The following is a 25386-nucleotide window of genomic DNA, read 5'->3' as shown; positions in this document are numbered from 1 at the left end:
GTTTTGCCTGTCACCCTTTTTTGCGTACACTAATGTTTTTCTTTTCATTCCAGGAGTATTGCGTTGAAAAGTGATATCTAACTCTATTTTGTTTTACATTGCAGACAAATACAGCAATAAAACAATTTAAGGATCTGAGATCTTTAGGCCTCAAGATTGTTTCATTTGTTCTCAATAAGTATGAGCATCATGATTTTGATTCCCACATCTGGGGCATCTTCTTTGTGTCAGTAAAGCCATTAGTTGACAGTTTTAAGCAGGAGGGTTCTAGTAGTGAGAAAGCAAGTTCTTTATTCTCATGTTTTTTGGCCATGAGTAGAAGCCCCGCCCTTGTCTCTCTCTTGGGTAGGGAGGAAAATCTTGTCCCTACTGTATTTTCAATTCTAACAGTGAGGACTGCCTCCGATGCTATCATAAATTCGGTGCTTATTTTCATTGAGAACCTTCTGAATCTGGATAATGATTTGGTTTCTGAAGACGATTTTGCTATAAAAAGAGTGCTAGTGCCACACCTTGACGCACTCATCCTCAATCTGCATGATCTTTTTATTTCCCACAAGGGGAAACAGAGGTACGGCTTTATTTTTTATTTTTCTGTGCATGTGCTATATTTTTTTGTTTTTTTTTTCTATATTTGAACTTGGATGGCATTTCCCTTACTAATATCTCTCCATAATTTCTGGGGAAGATAATTTTTGCTGATTGCATTCGCTTCTGATTTGTCTTGACTGGGCACTAGAAAACCTGGAAAGACAGAGCTTAGGATTTTCAAACTATTGCCAAAGTACATAAAGGAACCTCAGTCAGCAAGGCTATTCCTTGACATTATGCTTTCTTTTTTAGCAAAGAGGCCTCTAAATTCTGGTTAGTAATGCTGCTAAAATGGGATTATGGATATTTCTGATGAAGTTATTTTGATCTGTCAAAAACTTATTTGATAATTATTTTTCTGTAGATGAATGTGTGGAAAGTCTGCATGTAATTCAGGGGATCATGCCATTTTTGGGTGTTGAAACTACCGGGAAAATTCTGAATGCGGTCAATCCGCTTCTTATTTCTTCCGGAATTGATATACGATTATCTATCTGTAATATCCTTGATGGTCTTGCCATAAATGATCCGTCTTTAGTCTTTCTGGTAATAGTATCTCTCTTCTGACCTTTCAAGGGTTGGTTTTGTTTAATTTTATTTTAGGTTGGACACACCTATATTTTATTCTTTATCAGTAAAAAAAAAGGAAAAAAGTATTCACTTTATCCTTTTCTTATGCACTCCCTTGCAGGCTGAAGTTGTGCGTAAATTGAATGCTGTTTCGGTCTCAGAGATGGGCGAACTTGATTATGACACTAGAGTCGGCGCTTATGGAGAAATAACCCCCGAGTTGTTTTCTACACTGAGAGAAGATAATGCATTAGTTATTCTCTCTCACTGTGTATATGATATGTCATCCGAGGAACTGATTTTAAGACAAAGTGCATCAAGCTCACTGCTCTCATTTATTCATTTTGCTTCCTTGGTTTTGGACTATGAAGCAAACGAAATATGTGAGGATATCGAGATTCGAGACATAAGAAAATTCAATCGGGATAATGTTAACTGGACTAAAACAAGCATTCAACGAATCATAAACAAGTTTTTCTTGCAGCATATGGGACAAGCAATGAGTAAGGAAATTTCCATTCAAAAGGTACAGTGTTTGGATCTTGTAGTTTAATTTCCTTTGACTATTTTACTATACTTTTGAGGCTAATTCTTCGCAGGTTTATTCTTTCAGGAATGGATTTCATTATTACGAGATATAGTTTTGAAACTTCGAGGTGTACCAGCTCTAAATACATTTAGGCCTCTGTGCAGTGAAGATGCAGAAGTGGATTTTTTCAACAATATTCTTCATATACAGGTAGGTTCTAACATTTTCCTTTTAAGTATCTGTATACTATGTCACAAGTATCATTCTCGGGAATTTGACAGCAAGGGAAAATCTTGGGATATATTAATTTTTTATTTTATTTTCGGGTTTATATCGGGAACAAATGATATAAATAAAACTATTTAAAAATATATAAATATATTAGATTTAAGAAAAAATATAAAATAAAAATATTGTATAAATATCGGGATAGTATCGTGATGTTATCGAGTACTTTATGATAAAAAATGAAAATATATCTATATGTTTAAAATATGAGGATTATTTCGGGATTTTTTTGTTTTATCAAAATGTCGCGATAAAAACATGATATTTTGAAAATATCAGAGATATTTGTTACAGTCTGTTTACAAGGTTCCATATAATTCTCTGATTTAAATTTTGTGTCACAGAAACACCGTAGAGCTAGGGCATTGTCTCGTTTCAGAAATGCCATATGTGGCGGGAACTTACCGGAGGTAAACTTTTTTCTCTTCTTATTTGATCTTCAAGCTGAATCTGGGAACCTTCCTAAACTCTTTCTATAATTTGCAGAAAATAGCAATGAAAGTATTTGTTCCACTCTTCTTCAATATGTTGATTGATGTAAAGGATGGAAAGGGAGAGCATGTCAGAGATGCATGCATGGAATCACTTTCCGCTATTTTTGGTTGTATGCAATGGCAGTCATACCATGCATTTTTGATGAGATGTTTCCGGGAGATGACCTTGAAGCCCGACAAACAAAAGGTCCTGTCACGGCTCATCTGTGCCATCTTGGGAAGGTTCCATTTTTTTGGATCTTATTCCACCCAAGAGTCAAAAGATAGTGGTAGCAAGGCTCCAAATGAGAGTACTGTATTGGGTCATAGTTGTTTTGCTCCTGGTATTCCCCCTGAAATACAGGCCCACCTACAAAAGACAGTACTCCCACAGATACAAAAGCTGCTTACCTCTGATTCCGAGAGAGTTAATGTTACGATTAATCTTGCCGCACTAAGATTACTTAAATTGCTTCCTTTTGACAGCTTGGAATCTCAACTCCCAAGCATCATTCACCGCATTTGTAACTTCCTAAAGAATCGATTGGAAAGTATACGTGATGATGCTAGGTCAGCTTTGGCAGCGTGTACCAAGGAGCTTGGACTTGAATACTTGCATTTCATAGTTAAAGTTATGAAAACTACCTTGAAAAGAGGATTTGAAATGCATGTATTGGGATATAGTCTCAATTTCATATTATCAAAAACTCTTTCAAATCATTGCAATGGAAAGCTGGATTACTGTATTGAAGATCTCCTTTCAGTAGCAGAGAATGATATTCTTGGTGATGTTGCTGAGGAGAAAGAGGTCAAGAAAATTGCTTTGAAAATGAAAGAGACTAGGAAGATAAAGTCTTTTGATACATTGAAACTTATTGCCCAGAGCATTACCTTCAAAACTAATGCTTTGAAATTGCTTTCACCCATTAAAGCTCATCTGCAAAAGCATCTCACTCCTAAAATAAAAGCTAAACTTGAGACAATGTTACATCATATAGCCGAGGGCATTCAGATCAATTCTTCTGTGGACCAGACAGACCTATTTGTTTTTGTCTTTGGTCTCATTCAAGATGGTATCACACAAGAAAATCTGCATGGTAAAGACCCATCAGTGATTATGGCCAATAACAAAAGCAATCGTGAAGTACAAAGTTCTCATCTTATTACAGTCTTTGCTCTTGGTGTGTTGCATAATCGTTTGAAGAATATAAAGTTGGACAAGAAAGATGAACAATTGTTATCTATGTTGGATCCCTTTGTTGGAGTGTTGGGAAACTGTCTGAGTTCCAAGTACGAAGGTATCATATCGACAGCTGGTAAATGTCTTGTGTCATTGTTAAGACTGCCTCTGCCATCCCTTGAAGCCCAGGCTGATAATATCAAGACTTCGCTTTTGGATTTTGCCCAAAAATCAGGGAGCCCTAGCAGTCCTTTAATTTGTTCCTGTCTAAAATTGCTAACAGTACTTCTGCAGAGTACTAGGATCTCGCTTTCGAATGATCAACTACATATGCTTATCCAGTTTCCACTATTTGTTGATCTTGAAACAAACCCTTCATTCATTGCCCTTTCCCTTTTAAAGGCGATAGTTGGCCGGAAACTTGTAGTTCATGAAGTCTATGACGTTGTTACCCGAGTTGCAGAATTAATGGTGACAAGTCAAATAGAACCTATTCGCAAGAAGTGTAGTCAAATTCTATTACAATTCTTGCTGGACTATCGTCTCTCTGATAAACGCTTGCAACAGCATCTGGACTTCTTGCTTGTGAACCTGAGGCAAGTGTCTTTACTATTCACAGATTTCTTTTCCTTGTTAATTTTCTAGAGTTTTTATATGATGTAAGACCATGTAGTCCAGTATTTTTCATAAAGTACTTACGGCCTACTCCATAGGATGATCCAAACCGTCCATTTGATGGGCCACAATGTAGATAGTCTGTGCCCAAATGTATATAGTCTCGTATTTTTCAAAAAGTACAGTACACTCCATACCATAAGATGATCCAAACCGTCCATTTGATAGTAAATGTGTTGTGCCCCCAAAAATCATTTCCATAGGACGATCCTAGCTCTCCGATCTATAGAGGAACTTTATATTATGGAAACCTCTATAGACCCGAGGGTTGGGATCATCCTATGGAAATGATTTTTGGGGGCACAACACATTTACGTTGGGGCCCATCAAATGGACGGTTTGGATCATCTTATGGTATGGAGTGTACTGTACTTTTTGAAAAATACGAGACTATATCAGCTTTTAGACTATATAAAATCTCAATTTTCTATATGTCTTATCGTGGCTTCAAATTTTGCAGTTATGAGCATCCCACTGGAAGGGAAGCTGTGCTCGAAATGCTCCATGCAATCATAGTCAAATTTCCAAAGAGTGTTGTGGATAGTCAGGCGCAGACATTCTTCCTCCATTTAGTAGCTCGTTTGGCTAACGAAAATGACAATAAAGTCCATTCCATGGTTGGTGAGGCGATAAAACGTTTGATTCGGGGTACTAGCCAACATGCACTTGTTCCCATTCTAGAGTACAGTCTCTCGTGGTATATGGGTGAAAAGCAACATTTGTGGAGTGCCGCAGCACAGGTAAATATCTTGATTTCTTCCAGTTTGAGTAACATTTTTGTTGTGTAGTTGATAGATTGTTTAGAAACCTTATAAATATCACTCAAGTTACTTCTCCTGCTTCAGAAAGTGTGTGTGGCTTGTTAAGGACTTTAGCTTAAGCTGGAAAAGATGATACTTTAGTGGGGCCCAGAAAAACTGGAATTTTTGTGGTTTCGAACTTTAAAAGTCTAAAATGCTACTTCAAAGATTGTACAATTCAGTTAATCAGAGATTGTGTTGTTTAAGAAATTGACTGTCAAACTCAATTTTGACAGATTTAGCATGGCCATCGTTTTTTCTCGGGGCATATTAGTAGAAGTTTATATGTATCCGCCCTAAGTCTATTTTTTCTCCCAGAGTTCCGAAATGATCCACACTTGGGATTCTGAAACGATCAGTGATGTTATTCTGCATTTTCGGCATGTAGCTTCATCAGGGCCATACAAATCTCGGATGTGTTCCTTAGGGTTGGTTTCTACGGGGCGTACCGTTGACTATTATATAATCATTGATCCATAGGTGAGTCAGATGCTACAGAAGCCGAGGTGCGGGTAGTGCACCAAGGCTTGAGACTCGTATCGAGAGAAGGCATTGATAATGTGATAGTGGAAGGGGACTCATTGGATGTGATACGATGACTAAGGGGTCCTCAAAAGCCACCGTGAAGATTTGACAACTTATTTGATGAAATGTTTGATTTGGTGAAACCCCTCTATGTGGTCTTCAATCATGTTCGCCGCTCCGCCAATGAGTTGGCGGATGGTCTTGCTAAGTCGGGGGTTTCCATGGAGTCTTTGTCACTCTATGATTCACTTCCTCCCTGATTACCCTTCTTTGTTCTATTTGTTTTTGAAAAATGACATATTTCATTGATATTGGAATAGCATTGGGACCAGGAGTCCCCTCCTGCATTACAGAATATCAAAGAGAACTGGGATGGGCATACCCAAGACCAGGAAAAAGATATCATTAAAACAAAGCAAAAAACAATCGCGTGTGTTTTCTTCCCTTCATCATTCCATTAATAATCTTCTTTTTAAGACTCCAAATGATTCTTTCTACATCCTCATTCCTCCCTTCAAAAAGCCCTATTACATCGTTAGCCGGCTCACCTATGCCGAGCACTTCTCCAACTCCTCCATTATGTGTTGGATTTGGAAATTTGGCATGTTAATGAGAAGGTGCTCCGGAAGCCGGTTCAAGAATTCAGGGTTTTTTCGGCTGGCGATCCTATCTTCCACCAGCCGGATGCCTACCACCTTGTTGGCTTCCCAATTCAGCCGTCCTGCATCCCTTTCTTCGCTTAACATCAGTTTAAAGAAAGGGTGTTAGAACAACGGCGAATGGGTATCCTTGACCGAGTCCATCCCACAGAGCCTGTACATAGTGAAGGGACGATCTTTAGCCTCTAGTGTAAATAATTTCCACTGCTTACGGAGAAGGTCTCTCAACATCTCTTTGTGGGTCGGATCATTGATGGAAGCCCTCCCATCGTCATAGGTCATCGACCTCATTTTCTTGAGAATGTTTTGTAGAGCCAGAATCTCCATGAATAACTGTTTGTTCCTACCTCCAAAGCACGAAGAAGATTCATTATCCATATCTGCTTGATTGAGGTTAACAGAAATTTGCCCAGAAAACCTAGAGGCTCCAAAAGCTTTCTTTTGCGCTTCTTACTCCTCTTTAAGACTCTATACCCAGGATGCCCTAGAATTCCAATTCCTAGACCTTACAAAATCCGCCCTTATATAGTAAAGATAAGTAAGCAAAAATAAAGAGAACTGTTCGCAGATCACGGGGCCACGTCGCTTAGGGTAGTATGCTCCTAACAGGGAAAAATTTAAGGCCCACTTCCTCCTTACCAAAAAGGATAGATTTAGGGAAGCTTGTGCAGAACAATTTAGCCTAAAGGCTTCTCATCAGCAGAAAATACTAGAAGGTGGGCCCCCCATCCAAACGGCCAAAATCTTCTAGTGAATGGGGGGAATTTATAGAAAATTAGCTGTAGCCAAAGCCAACCTTGGGCGGGTGGGTGATTAATTTAAGTGATTTTTGAAACCGACTACTGCATGGCACCCTTATCGCTCCCGATGACTTCTCCAGAAAGGTTGAACAAAGTCTTTCTTTTGATCTTGCCACCCTCTCTTTAAATTTTATACGAAGATTGGTGTCGCCAGAAGAAATTTTCCTTGCTCTTACTTGGTAACCACCTTTTTTGCTCATCTTTGTAGATAGATCCACCTACGAAACTTTCCTTTAGGGGCATGAGGGTCAAATGACTCGGACCCTACTAGAGAAAGGCATGATTGACTAAGGCTCTTACTTCCAACCTTAGAAGTAGGAACCTTCTCTCGGGGTGTGGCTCCCACCTCGGAACCTCAATTCAGAGCTCCTTACGAAGGAGCTTCCAGGCAGCGCGACCCCAGAGAGACGAGAACCGCTCTAATGACGCTCCCAACCTGCTTCTATTACTCTATAAGTCCCACCATCACCAACTTCCTTTCATCAAACTTCTCCAACTTTTCAAAGTACTTCATTGGAGCAAGCACAAAGGCTTATGCATCTTCAGAAGGCACGAGGAACGAGTGCACACAAATGAAGATGGTTAGAAATTAGCTCTTAGATGTACTTAAATTTTGAAAGATACATGAAAATGATTAGAAACTCTTATTTTTGATGTACTTGAATGTTTATAGATATATAAAGAAAATATTACATACACGCTCCGCTCCCATGGCGCTCCCAAGCTTAGATTCTTCTAGACCCCACGCTTCCCCGCACCCTCACCCGCTTCGTGCTTCTAAGCTTCCAGGTCCCATCACGACAATCTCAAGACCTCTGTCAGATCCGACCCTGGGAAGCACGCTATGGTCAGGATTGAAATTTGAATTCTGCAGGGGGACCGGGAGTTCGTCGGAAAGCGATCCCAGAGGTTTCAGATGGCCTTCAGCCAGAGACGATGTCGAAGTGTCCAAACCAACAGGTCCGAAAAAGGATTTAGTCGAAGAATACTCGTCAGAATTTTTCGGGATTTGACGTGATCTAGAATCCTGATTTTAAGTAAAGGACCTGAAAATTTTCATCGGGGGTTAAGATTTTGGCTGAAACAAAACTCATATAGTGCTGATAACTGCCTTCCATCTCTGTTTCCAGGACCTTACCAAAAAGACTCCCTATGGCCTCCACTGTAGATATAGCCCAAACGTGTAACGTGATACCATAAAAGTTGACCCACAAAGGTTTCTCTGCTTGAGAGGCCTGCCAAGATACAGGGTCATTATAGAGATGGAATATCCCAAAACCCTTGTCCCCATTGCCAGTGGTCCTCTAAAGATCCTTTGTGGTCTTTCTTTTTCCCTATCAAACAAGCTTTTAGGGAATCCATTTGGACTTCCACTTCCCTACCCGTCATGGTAAAAATCGAGTTACCTCCAATCTCATGTGAGATAATTTTACCAACAATTGCTCTCACCTAATCAATCTCCAGTCTAGGTGAAGGGCGAGCACGGGTAACCCAGTTAGAAGAGTTTCTGATCCGTCAACACCAACGACAGTTCTCCCTCCACTTGAAGTTAAGGTACCTGCGGGGGGGGGGGGGGGCGCAGAACCAGTCCCCATAGGTAGAACCTACCTTTGGTTTAGATCTCCCTTTGAGATCACCTCCCCCCAGATAGCGAAGGCGATTTTCTCTATCTTGCTTATATATTCTGCATCTTTTCTGCCAACTGAAATTATGGTAGCGGCAATAGGGCACTGCCAATCCTCCGGCCATCTCTCGATCCTCCGGCCACCTCTGGTCACATAGAAGCTATTCTTTTGATTGTCACCAAAACACATGCTATATCTTGAAAGAAGGATTATGCAATAGTTGACAAAACAACTTTGATAGCACTAGGCCTTCTAAATCGTGTAAGCCAAAACCTAAGATGCACAATTGTCCAATTCTATAATAGTTTTTGCTAGAGCATACCCCTTGTTTGCTCTTTTCTTTTACTTTCTCGAACTTTGTACGGACCATCTCGGTCTTTTTGTTTTTTCATTAATATAATTTGGCTACCTCCAAAAAAAAAAAAACAAAATTGACTGTCACAAACACCAGTCTGCCTAATTTGTTTGTTCTTTTTCATTTATATTTTCTTGTGCAGCTGCATGTAAACCTCTCCTAACATATGTTAGTCTATCAGTAGCCCTCTTAAAACATTATAAAATCACTTGACTATCACTATGAAACTAGTGCAATTGCAGCTAAACCTCACATGGAAAAATATATTGCTCGTTTTGAATATTTTCGCCCAGGGAAATGTTATCAGCACTACTGTGTTTTGATGATCTCACTCCTCCCTTTATTAAAAGTACGGTATGGCCCACACCATAGGATGATCCAAACCGTCCATTAGATGGGCCACGGCCTAAATAGGTTGTGCCCCAAAAAATATTTCCATAGGTTAATCCTAACCCTCCGATCTCTAGAGGGTTAGGATCAACCCTCTAACATTCAGATTGGAGGGTCAGGATCAACCTATGGAAATGATTTTTGGGGGAACAACCTGTTTAGGCTTTGGCCCATCTAATGAACGGTTTGGATCATCCTATGGTGCGGGCCATACCGTACTTTTAATAAAGTGAGGAGTGCCATCATTAAAATACACTAGTGCTGATAACATTTCCCTTCGCCTATGATGCCCAAATACTGATATGGATATGAGCACAGGAATGGAGATATGGCTTGGTCCTTTTCAAAGTTAAGGACACGAATTGCTCTCACCATAATACTTTTAGAATGCCATTTTCTCTGTACAGATTATAAAAAACCTTTTTGAGTCTTGATCTCTTTAGAATGCAATTTTCTTTGTTTCACACAGTTGTGACTATGGATATTATTTTCCACTCATGGGTGTGGGATGTATATGCACAGGTCCTGTCATTACTGGCTGAAGTCTTGAAGAAAGGGTTTCAAACACATATTAGTAAGATATTGCGAGTAGGTCAAAGTATTATGACATCTGCTCTTGAAATTGCTAAACACAAAGAGCTTGATTGTTCTAATGAAGTTGCAATTCCATTATGGAAAGAGGCTTACTATTCACTTGTTATGTTGGAGAAAATTCTTCTTCAGTTCCCAGAATTGTGTTCACAAAAGGATCTGGAGGTATGGAAAAATTGTTTCTGCTACGAATTTCACATTGTTTGGAATTTCTATAGGATTTTTGTACTTGAGATTTGAAAATTGGGTTAGAATTTTTCTTGGTATGCCTACATTATCTTACATACTTTTGTTTTCAGTATTCTAAATGCTTCCAATATCTCTTCTAATTCACACACACACACACACACATGTGCGTATGGAAATACTTAACATGAGAAATATCTTTGAAGAACTTATTCCTTCCAATCAACTGTAGAAGAGGGGAGGTGGGTGTGTTGGTTTGGGGAGTAGGGAAAAACCTGCAACCATAATGGATAATGGATTGATTTTCCTTCAAAAATTGCAGAAAAAGAATCTCATAACGTAGTAAGAAATCAATGACATACTTTGCCTGTCCTCCTAGCAACGGTCTTTGTAAAATTCTACTTCCTTGATGATATTTGAAGTCTCCATATTGAGTGGTGGATCAATGACATGCTTTGCTTCCTATTATTTTCTGCACCATGACTGGATTGTCCTTTATATTACGCGACTTATTGTATGTACACACTGGAAATCTTTCTCTACACAAATATATGATGGACTATTCTCAAAATTCTTGATGCCTCCTTTGTCGTTAGATTGGACCTTGCATTGGCATCAAGGTTTTAAATTTAGGTTTCAGTTTCGATTTCGATCGTCATGGAAATGGAAGTGTTTTAGTTTCGGTTAGAAATTTCAATGAAAATTCTGTAAAATCATGAAAACATATACAAATGAGAGAAATATAAGGTGAAACATGGAAATGCTAGTCACAATGCGCACTTAGAAACCATCACAGAAACATGACAACCATCCTAATTGTTTAACAACATCGAGAATATAGTACTTGCATTTTTGCGCATGTTTGATAATTCAGTACATACCACATTTCACATGTAATTCATATTCGTATTTATACATAATGTATACACCACATTTCAATTTCAAGTAATATAAATATAATTATGTAACGCATACTGATATACTAAACGACTAATATGAATGAATCTTTTCCATCGAAGTAGGAGCATCTTCTATGTATGGATATGTAAACCACACCGTTGAATGAATATTCAAATCGTCTAAAAACTCTATCCCCCGGGTCCCACAAATGAGTTCCCACTTCATCGCTGCGGTTGGTGGGGCAGGGCTTGCTTGGTTCCCGAATGGGTCTGCTTCTATGCCTATGCGTTTTGGTGGGAATGGAAACGGAACAGTTGTTTCGTGTTGGTTTCAGTGAAAATCTAAAACCATAATTTCCATTCTTTCCGATCCTCCATCCAACCTAGTCATGAATCACATTTTGTTTGCCAAAATTTATTTCACAATTCCCAATCCCAGAGATGGACAATGTGAAAATCTAGGGTATGATTATGATTGTTTCTTGGAACTATTGTAGGCAAAATTTTCTTGTGTAATGCATAGTCCAACTGTCCCTTTCTGTTGTCAATGGTGCTCCTCAAAAGGTTGCTTAGACTATAGGTGATGACTTTTGTAGTTAAAGAAAGAAGCAATCCCTAGGTGACCACGCAAATCGTGGAGATTGAGGTGGGGAAAAATTCGAGAATGCTAAAAAGAGAAGAATAGTGAGAAGATGAAGTTCATACTTCCTAGGAGTGATCTCGATCTGAATCCTCTCTGTAGGAAGATGCTGGAGATGGATGGAGGAAATCGTAGTCGGAAGGAACGAAAGGTGGGTGGAAAGACTTGCAAAGGACCCTGAACTTCAGAAGGATGCTGTTAATGATCAGTCAAGGCAAGAAAGCTGGGAGATAGTTCAGTCTAGAAGGGAGAAAAGAGTAGAGACTGCTTCTGTTTGAGAAAGGAGAAGAGAATAGGAGACTAGCAGTGCTCAAGGTGTAAATTTATAAACTTTCGAAGTCGAGGTTGTTGCTGGAAATGGCAAAAGATTTGGGCATATGGGGATCGGCCAGTTGGTAGAATCTAGAGGAAGACACAGATAGGTTAAAAGATGGTACCACAATCGGATCAAACAGTGTGGGAGATGAATGTGCAAGAATCAGATGAGAATCAAGTTTTGAGGAAGGAAACAGGAACTACGATGGTAAAACCTCCAGACCCCATTCCGGAAATTCCTTGGGTCAAAGTGATATCGCTATGGTCAATTCTTGAAACCAAAAGAGGGATCTGGGGAAAAATGTAGCAAAAAGTTATTAGGTTTTCTTTTGTCTCTGAAGGAGTGGCTGAGCCCTGAGTTCATCTGGGAATGCTGAGGGTTGCCGATCTATATACAAGCTAAATCAGATGGAAATCTTAATGATTCCTTCTAACGGCAACACTCCAGATCTATTGCATGGAAGATGGATGGCAGCAGAGGATTCTTATGTTGAAGATTTGGAGCCATGGTATATCAAGTTCCAGGAGCTTTCAATGGCGTCATGGTGGGAGATATCCAGAATTCCAGCACAAGCATGGTGTGAGACCAACTTTGGATGCGTGGGAGGACGATTAGGAAACGTTTTAGCAGTCGATGAATCTTGCTCCGCAGGGAATTGATATGACAAAGGTCTAGTCCTATTTCAAGCTTCCAACAATGCTCCACTGAGAGTTAAATTCCCAGTTTTTGTGGATGAGATTAGCTTTTGGATTACAGCATCTAATGTGAAGGTAAACTCAAACACCAGTTTGCGAATCTTGGATTCGAGCTTCGAAGAATTGAGCTTTGTAGGAGGTAGAGCTTGGTGGGAAGGAACATTTGCCACTGAGCCAGAGATCCGATCTCGGACAATGGACGCGCAGAATAGCATTCCTGGCGCCGGAGAACTTGAAAATTTGGGACTATCGTGTGTTCCTCCAGCAGCCAGAGAAGGGCCATTGACGTGTCGAACTATGATACATCCCAACCCCTTGCGTATGAAAGTAGAAGAGTCCCTTCGGCTTCTGAAGAGCTTGAGTGTGATAAACATCTCGCAGCAGCTGATTTCACGGGATTAGTTGGACAACTTTTATCTATTTAAATCTCGTGTTTAATGCTGGACATATTGGCGAACATAAATTCATAAACACGCTTCTCGTCGAAACCGATAGTGGACGACAGCTGGAATGCACCCAAAGAGTCTCTTAAAATAATACTGATTGTGGGCCCGGATTTTAACTTAAAACTAAAGGTTAAGGGTGATAGCCGCTGGCTGTCAAGTCTGCCAGAGAAGCTTCTGATTGTGGTCTAGAAAGGGTGGCAGGCCTGTGTAGTTGGGCTTATTTCTTGTGGGCCTGAGGAGAAATTAGTGGTGATATTGCTAGAATATCTGGGCTAAGAAGCAGTCATTGGGGCTCAAAGAAGGATACACACATCTCGAGCCCTTTTAGAAGAAAGTTGTCTCACTTTGCTTGCTCGACAGATAGTGTGCTTGTGCCCCCTGGGAATCTGTTATTTGTTGCTCCTTGTCTTCGAATTAATATAGGGGACTGTAAACCTAGCCTCATAGATACTATGCTGGTAAGTGGTAAAAGATAAGGAATCCTTAGCGTCGGGAGGTGCTGGATCGTCTCAGAATAATGTGAGGCGGCAGATGGGGAGTTAAGAGGGAGTAACGGAGGATCCAATTCTGACTCTGGGGAGGGCAATGCTGCCTACAACTCGAAGTTGGCTCAGACATCATGCGCGCTACAGGTATGATAGATGTTTTTCCTGAGTATGACATTGGATTGCATCTTCTCTTTGGTTGTGTGCAGGATTTTGATGCAGGGGTGAGCCACAATTCCATCATTCCATTGTCTTTCCCTGAATTGCATTCAAATCCAAACCTTGTTGTTGTTCCTGGGGTGATGAAGGAATCAGTGGGTGGGAGTCGGCCATTTTGTGGGGAAGTAGAAGGCGTAGAAAGTGGGAATTGTAAGGGAAAGGAAAACCTCAGTCTGATAGTTCATCATTCAGTAGAAACTAGATCCGGACTATCCTTTTCGGGGACAGAGGCATGGTTTTAAATTTCGATCGAAATCCGAAATTTCGGACCAATTTCGGTGGAGACCGAAAATTTTCATTTTTCGCCATTTACAAATTTCTGACCGATATTTCGGATTTCAGACCTAAATTTCGGTGATTTCGGGCCGAATTTCGATTAAATGCCATTATTTATTAAAAAAAAAGTATTACAAAATTTCGTCCGAAATTTCGAACCAAATTTCAGACCGAAATTTCGGATTTCCCCCAAAGTTCGGTCTTCGGTGGGGTCCGAAATGGTTACCGAAACCGGAATTTTAAACCATGGACAGAGGAAGGTTTATGGAAAATATTCCAAGAGGCCAAGGACAGAGACCTATCTGAGCTTAGTCGTTCTCCTTTGTGTCCAGACAAAGCAAAGAGGACGGCCAAAGAAATTGGAACTCAAATTTTCTATTAACTACGATGGTAAGTCGGCTAATAAGTCCAAAGGAACGGGGAGGAGGAATCAGGACCTATTGTTGTTCCCCGGGGTTAATCCGTCAAATCGTTCTCAATGAAGATATTTTTCCTGGAATGTGTGGGGGCTGGGGGTCTTTGGACAAAAAGGCCCAGGTAAAACAGATGGTGAGGAAAGTTAAACCTGAAATTTTTTGCTTTCAAGAAATGAAATTAGAACGCTTCATCAGGGTTGAATTGAGAATGATAGGGGTTGGTGCCTCGTGGGACTACGTTACAGTTAATGCAGTGGGTGCAGCTGGGGGATTTTGATTGCTTGGGATTCAACAGTATTTGAGATAGTGGATAATATGTCTCGGGTTTATTTTCTTTCCGTAGTGTTGAGAGGGTTAGTAGATAAATCGGAATGGATGTTTACTGTTGTCTATGGGCTCATCATAGTTCGGACAAGGCACAATTGTGGTCTGAATTGGAGGAGACCATAGCTAAGTGGGCTCATCCTTGATGTATTGGTGGGGACTTCAATGAGATAAGAGGGGTGGAAGAGAGGGTGGGCTGTCACAGAACTAATCGGAATATATTAGCATTCTCGGAGTTCATTGGGAAACAAATTGGTTGATCTTCTTCTTAATGGTGTGCAGTTCACTTGGTTCAGGAACAGGAGCAAAAGTAGGATTGACAGATTCCTTATATGCCCTGGTTGGCTGCTAAAGTTTCCTGATGTTTGCCAGTTAGCTCGTTCCCATTCTATGCCAGATCATTGTCCTATTCTTTTGGATCCTAGGCTGGAATCCTGGGGTCCAATCAATCCCATTTCGCTTTGACTTATCATGGCTGGAGGAGCCGAAGATGGATGAGAGACTTGGTTGATGGTGGAAAGAAGTGGTAGTCAGGGGCCCGGCCGATGTTGTTATTGGCCATAGATTAAGAGCAAAATGAAGGCTTGGGTTAAGGAAAGAGAGTGGAAGTAGATAGGGAGTCTCTACTGGAAAGAATGCGTTTCGTAACTAGTAGGGAGAAATCAAAGAGGAACATAGCAGAATTATCCTTCAAGAAGAGATCTATTGGTGACAAAAATCTCATGTCAACTGGTTAAAGGAAGGGGGTAAAAACACAGCGTACTTTTTTGGTATTGCTAGTGTGAGGAGGGGAAATAGAATAACCAAACTTGAATTGAATGGGATGACAGTTCAGGAGAAGGATGAGGTGGTGAGGGAGATTGTTTCCTTTTATGAAAAGCTATATTCGTCTGAGAAAGTGGTGCGCCCCAAACCAGATGGTGTGGAGTTTAATTCGCTAGGGGAAAGGGAGCAGGAGTGGCTAGAGAGACCATTTGTAGAGGAGGAAATCAGAATGGCCGTCTTTGCTTTGGGCAGAGACAAAGCGACAGTTCCTGATGGTTTTTGCGTAGCTTTTTTTTCAAGAGTGTTGGGAGTACGTGCAAAAAGACATAATGCTATTCTTCTTAGAATTCTATGACGGTCTTATGTTGGATTGGGGTATTGGTGCAACCTTCATCGCCCTTATTCCTAAAGTCAAAGGGGCATCGTGTACGAAGGATTTCCGTCCTATTAGTTTGGTGGGATTTCTCTATAAGATATTAGCGATGGTTCTGGCTGAGAGATTGAAAAAGGTTCTTCTAGATTTGATCTCCTCGAGTCAATCAGCTTTTGTTGGGGGTAGACATATCGCAGATTGCGCTTTGATGGGTAATTGGGTGGTGGATTATCACTTCAAAAAAGATAATTGTGGAGTGGTATGTAAACTTGACATGGAAAAAGCATTTGACATAATAGAATGGGATTGCTTAGAATATCTCATGCTGAGAATGGGGTTTGGATGTAGATGGAGAAGGTGGATGTGCATGTGCATTTCTTCGGCTTGGTTTTCCATCATTGTGAACGGGTCACCAAAAGGTTTCTTTAAATCTTCCAGAGGGCTAAGGCAAGGGGATCCTCTTTCCCCTTTCCTATTCGTAATTGTGGTGGAGATGTTGAGTCAGTTTCTAGATTAAGGTAAAGATCGGGTCTGATTGAAGGTCTTAGGCTGGGAGATGAGGGAGCTGAAAGTGTTTAAGGTAAAGATATGGGCGAAACACCTTAGTGGCCTCTGGACAAGATCTAATTTTGGAAAATCGAAGATCCTAGGGATTAATATGGCTCAACTGGATTTGGAAGAGCTGGCAAGTGTAATAAGTTGCATCATAGACGTCTTTCCTTCTTCCTATTTGGGTCTCCCTTTCGGGAGGGGCAGACCGAAAAAGAAACAATGGGACCCAATAGTGGATAGAGTGGAAAAGAGGCTTTGACACTTGGAAGCAGAATTTGGTATCTTTGAGTGGGCGAATGACCGTCATAAAGGTGGTCTTGGCCAACATCCTGATCTACCAATTATCTATCTTTAAATGTCTTATAAATTGAAAGCATTCAGAGAAGATTCCTTTGGGGGGTGCAAATGAGAATTAGAAAATGTCCCTTTTCAAGTGGAAGGAAATTTGTAAACCTTCAAAATTGGGCAGGTTGGGGATTGGAAGAATAAAGGAGGTAAAATTAGCTCTACTGGACAAGTGGCTTTGTAGATTTGGCGTGGAAAGCCATCATTTGTGGGTTCACCTGATTGAAGATAAATATGGAAATTGGGCTCTGATGATAAGTTTAAGTGTAGGGGTGTGACCGTGTGGAGAGTCATTCTGAGCCAAAGGTTTAAATTCAATAATGGGATTTGCTTCAAGGTTTACTTCTGGGAAAGAGTTAGATTCTAGACCGACTGGTGGTGTGGGGATTGCTCGCTAAAAGATTTGTTCGCTGATCTTTTCTTGATAGCTTTAAACGGAGAGGCATGGGTTTCAGATTATATGTTGCATGGGGAAGATTGTATTGCCTGGAACTTCAACTTTCGCATGAATTTCTTCGATTGGGAGGTAAAGAGAATAGCTCGGTTCTTGGAGATTCTTGACTCACAATACATCAGTAGGTTTGGGGTGGACAAGGTTTGAATTTGGTGCACTTCAGAGGAATTCAACGTCAAGTCTTTTTACCACCTACTCCTTGCACGGGATCTCTGCAGGAGCAAACGTTTGGACCTTTCCAACTCCTCCCAGGGTTTGCACTTTTGGTTGGACGACGGTCTTTGACAAGTTTCTTTCAGTTGATCATTTAAGAAGACGGAAAATGTTGATAGTAGATCATTGTGCGTTATTTATTGAGGCGGGAGAATTGGTGGACCATCTTCTTTTGCATTGTGTGTTTGCTCGACTGCTGTGGAGTAGGGTCCTTCAGAGATTTGGTTTGACGTGGGTTTTTCCCGCTAATTTGGCCAATTTGATATCTTGCTGGGACCTTTCCCCTTAGCGCCAGAAAGGTAAAATTTTATGGAAGTTATTCTACTTGCGCTGGAATCTTTAAAGGCTTGACAAAAAGTACCCATTTTGTTTCCGCTTTTGTCTTCGCCCTAACTATATCTTGGGCTAGAGCCCTCCCTAGCTTTAGATTCATTTCTGCTTATGACCTTTGGTTTGGTTGGAGGGTGGTATGTTCGAGTGGAGAAAGTGAGAAGGTGGGTGGCCCTAAGTGGTGTCCTCCACCTCCTTGTTTTTCCTAAAATTAACTTTGACGGATCAAGCTTGGGTAACCCCGATCCTTCAGGGATTGGAGGTCTTCTTAGAGATGAGCAAGGCGCCACAATATGGGCTTTTTCCGGTCCTATAGGCGTGGCGGATTCTAATGAGGCAGAGATTAGGGCGGCTCTACAGGGTATAGGATATGTCAGAACTACCATTCTGGCTAAGGTAGTTGTGGAGGGGGATTCGCTTAACGTCACATGGTGGCTCAAGGGAAGCAAGTCTTTCCCTTGGAGATTCGCTACTTGGATTGATGAATTTAAGGACCGGATTAGAGGTGTGGATGTGGCTTTCCATCATGTCAAACGAAATGCAAATGCGGAGGCGGACAAACTAGCTAGAGATGGGGTGGGAAGGCAGGAGTTGGGGCTTTTTTATTTCCTTCCCCCTTAGTTATTTTTCCATTTATATCCTATCATCCCTGTATTACCCCCTTTGGGCCGACTTTCTCGATCGGCTTTGTACTTTATTTTGTCTCTTTTTCATTAATGATATTCCACGACTCCCATACATATTATATATATTAAGCTTAGAAGCATTTTACATGTATTCCATTGGGTCATCCATTTCAATACACCTGTTCCTTTAGGTCATTCATTACGATACACCTGCCCTAATTCCTCATGAATAACACAATGAAACATGAAGAGCAGCATACAAATCTATTTAATTACCCTATCTCTTAACATTCCCAGTCAAGCTTGAGCATAGATATCATTTATGCTCAACTTGGAAAAAGTAATTGCAAACAAAATATGATTCCCAGAAATCCTTTATATATCTAGCGTGAAAACGTATTACATGTACATTTGGTCATCCATTATGATACACCTGTCCTATTTCCTTATGAATAATACTACGAAACATGAAGAGCATAATACAAATCTCTTTAACTACCCTATGTCTTAACATTCCCCGTCAAGCTTGAGCATAAATATCATTTATGCCCAACTTAGTTGATCTTTAGAGCTGACACATGGAGTAGAATAGTAGATATTTGTTTGCTAGTAATCTTTTCATGAAAAACATTACAATCCACTTCACTGTAGTTGGTACTAGTGGAATATTGGATTACTAAGAACATATAGAGTTTCTCATTTGTTGTAACTAATAGAACATATAGAGTTCATGTATTATTGGGATTTTTGCAAAAGAAGTCATCTAGTTTGCTTTATTTGCAAAAAGGGTCTTCTAGTTTGACAATTTGCAAATGGAGTCGTCACATTTCAATCAAATTTGCAAATCAAGTCTCACCATCAATTTGTGACCAAAATGCCCAGGGTGGATTGTGTTTTACTCCCAACAAGACTAGATTACCCTTATATGTGAAAAGACAATAGTTACCTTGTAAAAAGACCAAAATACCCATGACGGCCAATGACATCTGTTTAATCAAGGGTGTGCGAATATCATCTCCATATATACTAGCATTCTTGGCCAAAGTTATGTATGGCTGTAAAAAAATGGGCCCAGCCCATCAAAACATGTGTAAATTTTCGTGGGCCCTACCTTATACATGGGTGTGGGTGCCTACACATAAAAGCATGAGGCAAAATGGTAGGCCCCACCCAATGCATGAGTTTGAATTGAGTTGTGGGGCTCACCCTTTCAAAAAATATTATTCAGCATCACAGGTATTTTGGTCTTTTTCTTAGGTAATTTTCATCTTTTTACAAATAAGGATGTTTTGGTTTTTTTATGGGTCCAAAAACAATTCAGCGTGGGTATTTTGGTCACAAATAAATGGCATGACCTGATTTGCAAAATTCACTCAAATATAATGACTCTATTTGCAAACTGTCAAAGTAGGAGACCTTTTTTGCAAATAAAGCAAACTAGAAGACTTCTTTTGCAAAAACCCATATCATTTATGCCCAACTTGGAACAAATAATGCCAAACAAACTATGATCAAGTTTCTTCGTGAATCTATATATTAGTTGATCTTTAGAGCTGACACATGGAGTAGAATAGTAGATATTTGTTTGCTAGTAATCTTTTCATGAAAAACATTACAATCCACTTCACTGTAGTTGGTACTAGTGGAATATTGGATTACTAAGAACATATAGAGTTTCTCATTTGTTGTAACTAATAGTTCATGTATTATTGGGATTGAGCCTGTCGGAGGTTCGATCCCAGCTTACCTCAACTCAACTCAACTAAATAAAGCCTTTGTTCTGTCATATATTTTGGGGCTATGGATGAGGGGCCCACCATGGTACATCCTCGTTCCTAACGCGTGGGATGCATTGGCGCTGAACTAGACCTTCTAAGTTATTATATATGGGCTTCTAACAACTTTTTAGATAATTGAGTTCCGAGAATGTGTAATAATTTATAATTTTTCTTGTGCCGCAATCACTTCAGAGAAATTTAATATGGTGAAAATGGAATAAATAAAACGAACAGAAGGGTTCCTTAGCTATGAAGAGTGAGATTAGGCCCCTGAAACTTGCCGAAGGTGGGGTCAGTCCTTGGTGTTGATGGTGGACAACACAACATTCCCTATAGAAAAACAGTAGTACCTTATATTTTTCATAGAGAAAACAATCATCTGTCAAAAATATGTCCATGTAGGTGGTATACACAATGTCTTGAAAATCAGAACCAAATCATAAATCATTATAGGGGTCACTGTATCAATTTGTCAACTGTAAGATTCGTTCAGATTTATATGTATAAATTAAATAATATATATAAAAACTAAACAAATTAGGGGGCAGCAATAAAAGGACTAATTTTTCTGTTTTACGCCCGATCCTATGCAAGGATCATCTCCTTGTCCTATGCCCTGTCGCGCACAGAATCTGGATGGCCATATTTAAATCTTTTGGTCTCTGCATGGGTATCACAGAATCGCATATCAAAATTTTTTCTTAACTGGGGTGGTTCTTTCCACGGATCTCTTGGACAATCGATGTGGAGGGTATTGCCATATGCGATTACCTGGCACATATGACTTGAACACAACTGTAGAATATTCAAGAACAAGAACAAGATCAGAACGTGGCAACATATTGTATTGGAGATCCATATCTCAATTATCGCGTGTGACTTGTATTAAAAACGGAATCCCTTACTCGATTGAGGAGGTGTTGAGACCAAGGTTGCCAGCGCGGGATTCGAAATCGGGATTCGATTTGGGAATCGAAAGCGGGATTCGAAGGTTCCGGGGATGGTTGGGAGCGGGATTCGATTTTTCGCCGGGGAATCGCCGGGGATTCGTCGGGGAGTCGCCGGGGAGTTGTCGGAGAGTCGTCGGAGAGCGATAAAAAATTAATAAAAGATAAAATTTAAGGAAAAATACCTGAAAATCAAAATCTAAGCATTCAACTGTACACCATTAAGCATAAACATGATTCTCCAAATACTGAAATTACAACAGTTTTTTCATTCAAGAGCCAGGAGTCCAGGGACCAAGACTCCACCATTAAACAAAAAATTCAGTTTCCAAAAAGCGAAATATCAAAATTATTACAGAATTTCTCGAGTATTTTCAAAAAAAAAGAAATAAAGTTAGGCTTTTCTCTTTCCCTTCGAATAAGCATGATCAGCTTGTCCTCTTCCTTCTCCTCTTCCTTCTACATTTTCTGTAAAGGAAAAGTTTAAATAAATGAATTAATATTTATAAGACTAATATCTTCACTGGGAAATTGCAAGTGTTAAAGATTTTGTACATCCCCTTGTACGTTCTCCATGCCCCAGGAAACTAGTAATACGACCTTGAGTGTTGGATGGTCGTCCAATTTCAAGTTCTGAGCTACTGACCACTCTTAGAGTCCCAGATCCTGCAGTTTCGTCATTGTCATCTAAGTCACTAATAGTGAGTGAAGGACTTGAAAGTAATGACTGAGATGACGCACGAAATGTAGAAGGTCTAAGGAAATCATCATCGAGATCCTGCCATCGCATATCCTCCATTCTGATAGAGGAGTCATCCATAAGTGGGAGCTCTAGGTTGATGTTTCATTTTCTATTTGGTCCTTCTTTGTATGCAGCCGCATTAAATCTAAATAATAGATTCGAAATTAAATAAATAATCTGACGTAAATAATAAAAAACAATTATTGCATGCAAAAACGAAACAAACTTTAAACCTGGATAGGAGTCGAAGATTTGAGTGGATGTACACAAGAGTATCAGCACGATGTGAATTTAAGCGATTACGCTTTACATTGTGAATGAAGCTATACGTGCTCCATACTCTCTCTGCAGAAGATGTGCTGATAGGCTATGAGAGAATTTTGATGGCCACTGACTGTAACTCTGGTACATGACTTCCATGAAAGTTCCACCATTTGGTCACACACACATTGGAATCTTTCGCATCATCCCTGGCAAAGTTACTGGAAAACCTTCCAACCCTTCCTATGAAATCATATAACTAACGTCTAATCATACCACTCATCTCATCATCAGGGGAGAGATCCCTAATGGCTTCATATACAGAATCCATGATTTCAGGGTCTTTATCTGAAAATAAAATTGAATAATTGATCAGTCGATAACATAAATGAACATAAATACAATTACATTATGAAAATTCACAATATGAGAAACAATTACATACATGGGGTGACTCGTTTACCACCGCTTGGTGCTGGAATATTGAGATATGCAGTGTCATAATATTTTGGAGTGAGTACATGAGCCAAGGCATGCATTCGAACATTCATCTTCCCCCATCGTCCCGCCACAATACCATGAATATGATTGTACATGTCAGGCACATCTTTCAAGTTATCTTTTATTTGTCCTAACATATTGTCCATGCCTTCGTACACTTCTTATATCAGACAGCCTTCCTGGTCAGTGAACTTAATCATTTTATAGACGGGCTTCGTAATTAATAATGCCAATTTTATGTTCGTCCAAAATTCATCAGAGACTACACAAGTAGTTGTCATCTCGCCCCTCTCTATCATCACTTTGTCGGTGCAAGCATTCAACCAATCTTTCCAAGCATCTGTTAATACTGTCATCTGCAACGCCTCCCTTACATCAAGAAGTCTCTTAAGTGTAGTATAATGAGTTGCAAATCTAGTCTTCGCAACTTTCAGCAACTCAAACTTCGAATTGCTTCTAAATATAGCAAGAGCCTGCGAATGATTGGTAATATATTTGACGACATCCTTGCAGGAACGGTAAGTCTCTCCAATCCAACCTAGGTGTTTATGCTTGGTCAAGTCTTTGAATATCAGATTTAATGTGTGAACCACACAAGGAGACCAAAATATGTGGGGATAAACTTTATTAACCTCTGTCCCAGCAAGCTTGCAATTGGCTGCATTATCTGTCAGCACTTGCACAACATTAAAAGGCCCTACTTCTTCAATAGCATTCAACAAAAACTTTGCAATGTTTTTTCCTGATTTCTCCACGGCAGAGAAATCGTGCGCATAGAGAAACATTGAACCGAACATATTCGATGCCAGTACATTGATCAGGGCTTTGTTCTTCACGTTTGTCCATCCATCAGAGACAATAGAAAGCCCATGTTCAGGCCATTTTTCTCTCACAACACCTAGATCTTTTGTTACATTATCTTTCTCATGGTCCAATAAAGTTGTTCTTGCTTTCTCATAAGAAGGCAACTTGTATCTAGGCACACAATTGGCGGCAGTTATCATCATATTCAGGTAAATTCTCTGCTCTTTGGACTTGGCTTCTGATGTGCTCCATCTCTTGAAAATATGGAGATCGGAGGACGTTAAAGGGAATCCCATTGGCGGCCAAAAATTTCAGCACTTTATGATCAACATCGTCTCTATCCTTTGCTCTAAAAGACTTGCCAAGTGGTGATTCACCAACCTTACTTGAAGAAGTCGCACCGGAGCTGGAAGACTTGCCAAGCATGTCTAACCGTGATTTCTTCAGTGGCAGTCTCCCAGGTAAATTCTCTGCTCTTTGGACTTGGCTTCTGATGTGCTCCATCTCTTGAAAATATGGAGATCGGAGGACGTTAAAGGGAATCCCATTGGCGGCCAAAAATTTCAGCACTTTATGATCAATATCGTCTCTATCCTTTGCTCTAAAAGACTTGCCAAGTGGTGATTCATCAACCTTACTTGAAGAAGTCGCACCGGAGCTGGAAGACTTGCCAAGCATGTCTAACCGTGATTTCTTCAGTGGCAGTCTCCCAGGTAAATTCTCTGCTCTTTGGACTTGGCTTCTGATGTGCTCTTGTAATTGTTTGTCTTTTGCAACTGCACTGCAATATGCTATTCCTTGACCTTGACCTCTTGGTGCTTTCACAAGGTGTGCGTGCACCCTTGTATAAGTCCCAGTGTAAACCTTCTTACAGTGCTTACATTTCCACTTTTTGGTTCCCCCATGTCCTTCGCCAGCTTTCTTTCCTTTGACTACGTGTGACCATAAAACTGTCGCTGACCTTGCGTTCGGAGTCAACACTATGTCCTCGTCATAATCTTCTTCCACATATTCTTCATCATAGTTGTATTCTAGGTCCCCTTCAAAAACTATGTCATCATCACCTACACCTTGGCCTTGAAATTCTTGGTCGACAGTCTCGTCCATCTTTCCTCAATTGCCTCTGACAAAATCAAATTGTAAAATATTAGAATAGTATGATAGATATTTTCTACTGTGAGTGTCTTACATGCATGCATGCAAGGGTATGCAGCGGTAGGCTCAGGGTTGGGTATCCATGGGAATTCCCGAGGGTATTCACTATTTTGCAGGGGTAGGGTGATGGTTGGGTTTCCCGTGGCGCAGTGTCGAATCCATTGGATTTATATCCAACAGACTGTCTTACGTGGGAATTCCCGAGGGTGTTCACTATTTTGCACGGGTAGGGTGAGGGTTGGGTTTCCCGTGGCGCAGTGTCGAATCCATTGGATTTATATCCAACAGACCGTCTTACGCGGGAATTCTCGAGGGTGTTCACTATTTTGCAGGGGGTAGGGTGAGGGTTGGGTTTCCCGTGGCGCAGTGTCGAATCCATTGGATTTATATCCAACAGACCGTCTTATGTGGGAATTCCTGAGGGTGTTCACTATTTTGCAGGGGTAGGGTGAGGGTTGGGTTTCCCGTGGCGCAGTGTCGAATCCATTGGATTTATATCCAACAGACCGTCTTACTTGGGAATTCCTGAGGGTGTTCACTATTTTGCAGGGGTAGGGTGAGGGTTGGGTTTCCCGTGCCGCAGTGTC

The 25386-nt window shown here is 40.4% G+C and overlaps 1 protein-coding gene across 1 annotated transcript in view; it reads left to right on the top strand.

Moving 5' to 3' along the window:
- Positions 1 to 25386, top strand: part of LOC143849844 (ARM repeat superfamily protein) — a 78164-nt gene that overhangs the window by 38479 nt on the left and 14299 nt on the right. Inside the window, exons 22-30 of the mRNA XM_077359109.1 lie at positions 105 to 571; positions 740 to 864; positions 956 to 1137; positions 1283 to 1687; positions 1775 to 1900; positions 2323 to 2388; positions 2465 to 4227; positions 4767 to 5046; positions 9983 to 10216. Coding sequence (XP_077215224.1) covers positions 105 to 571; positions 740 to 864; positions 956 to 1137; positions 1283 to 1687; positions 1775 to 1900; positions 2323 to 2388; positions 2465 to 4227; positions 4767 to 5046; positions 9983 to 10216 — 3648 coding nt within the window. The remainder of the gene's footprint in view (positions 1 to 104; positions 572 to 739; positions 865 to 955; positions 1138 to 1282; positions 1688 to 1774; positions 1901 to 2322; positions 2389 to 2464; positions 4228 to 4766; positions 5047 to 9982; positions 10217 to 25386) is intronic.

This window comes from Tasmannia lanceolata, unplaced genomic scaffold (assembly GCF_043159265.1).
Source record: "Tasmannia lanceolata isolate RefF3 unplaced genomic scaffold, GAP_Taslan_0.1 ptg000018l, whole genome shotgun sequence".
Classification (NCBI taxonomy): Eukaryota; Viridiplantae; Streptophyta; class Magnoliopsida; order Canellales; family Winteraceae; genus Tasmannia; species Tasmannia lanceolata.
The sequence above is the reverse complement of the archived record's forward strand: the minus strand, read 5'-3'. Positions and strand labels throughout refer to the sequence as shown.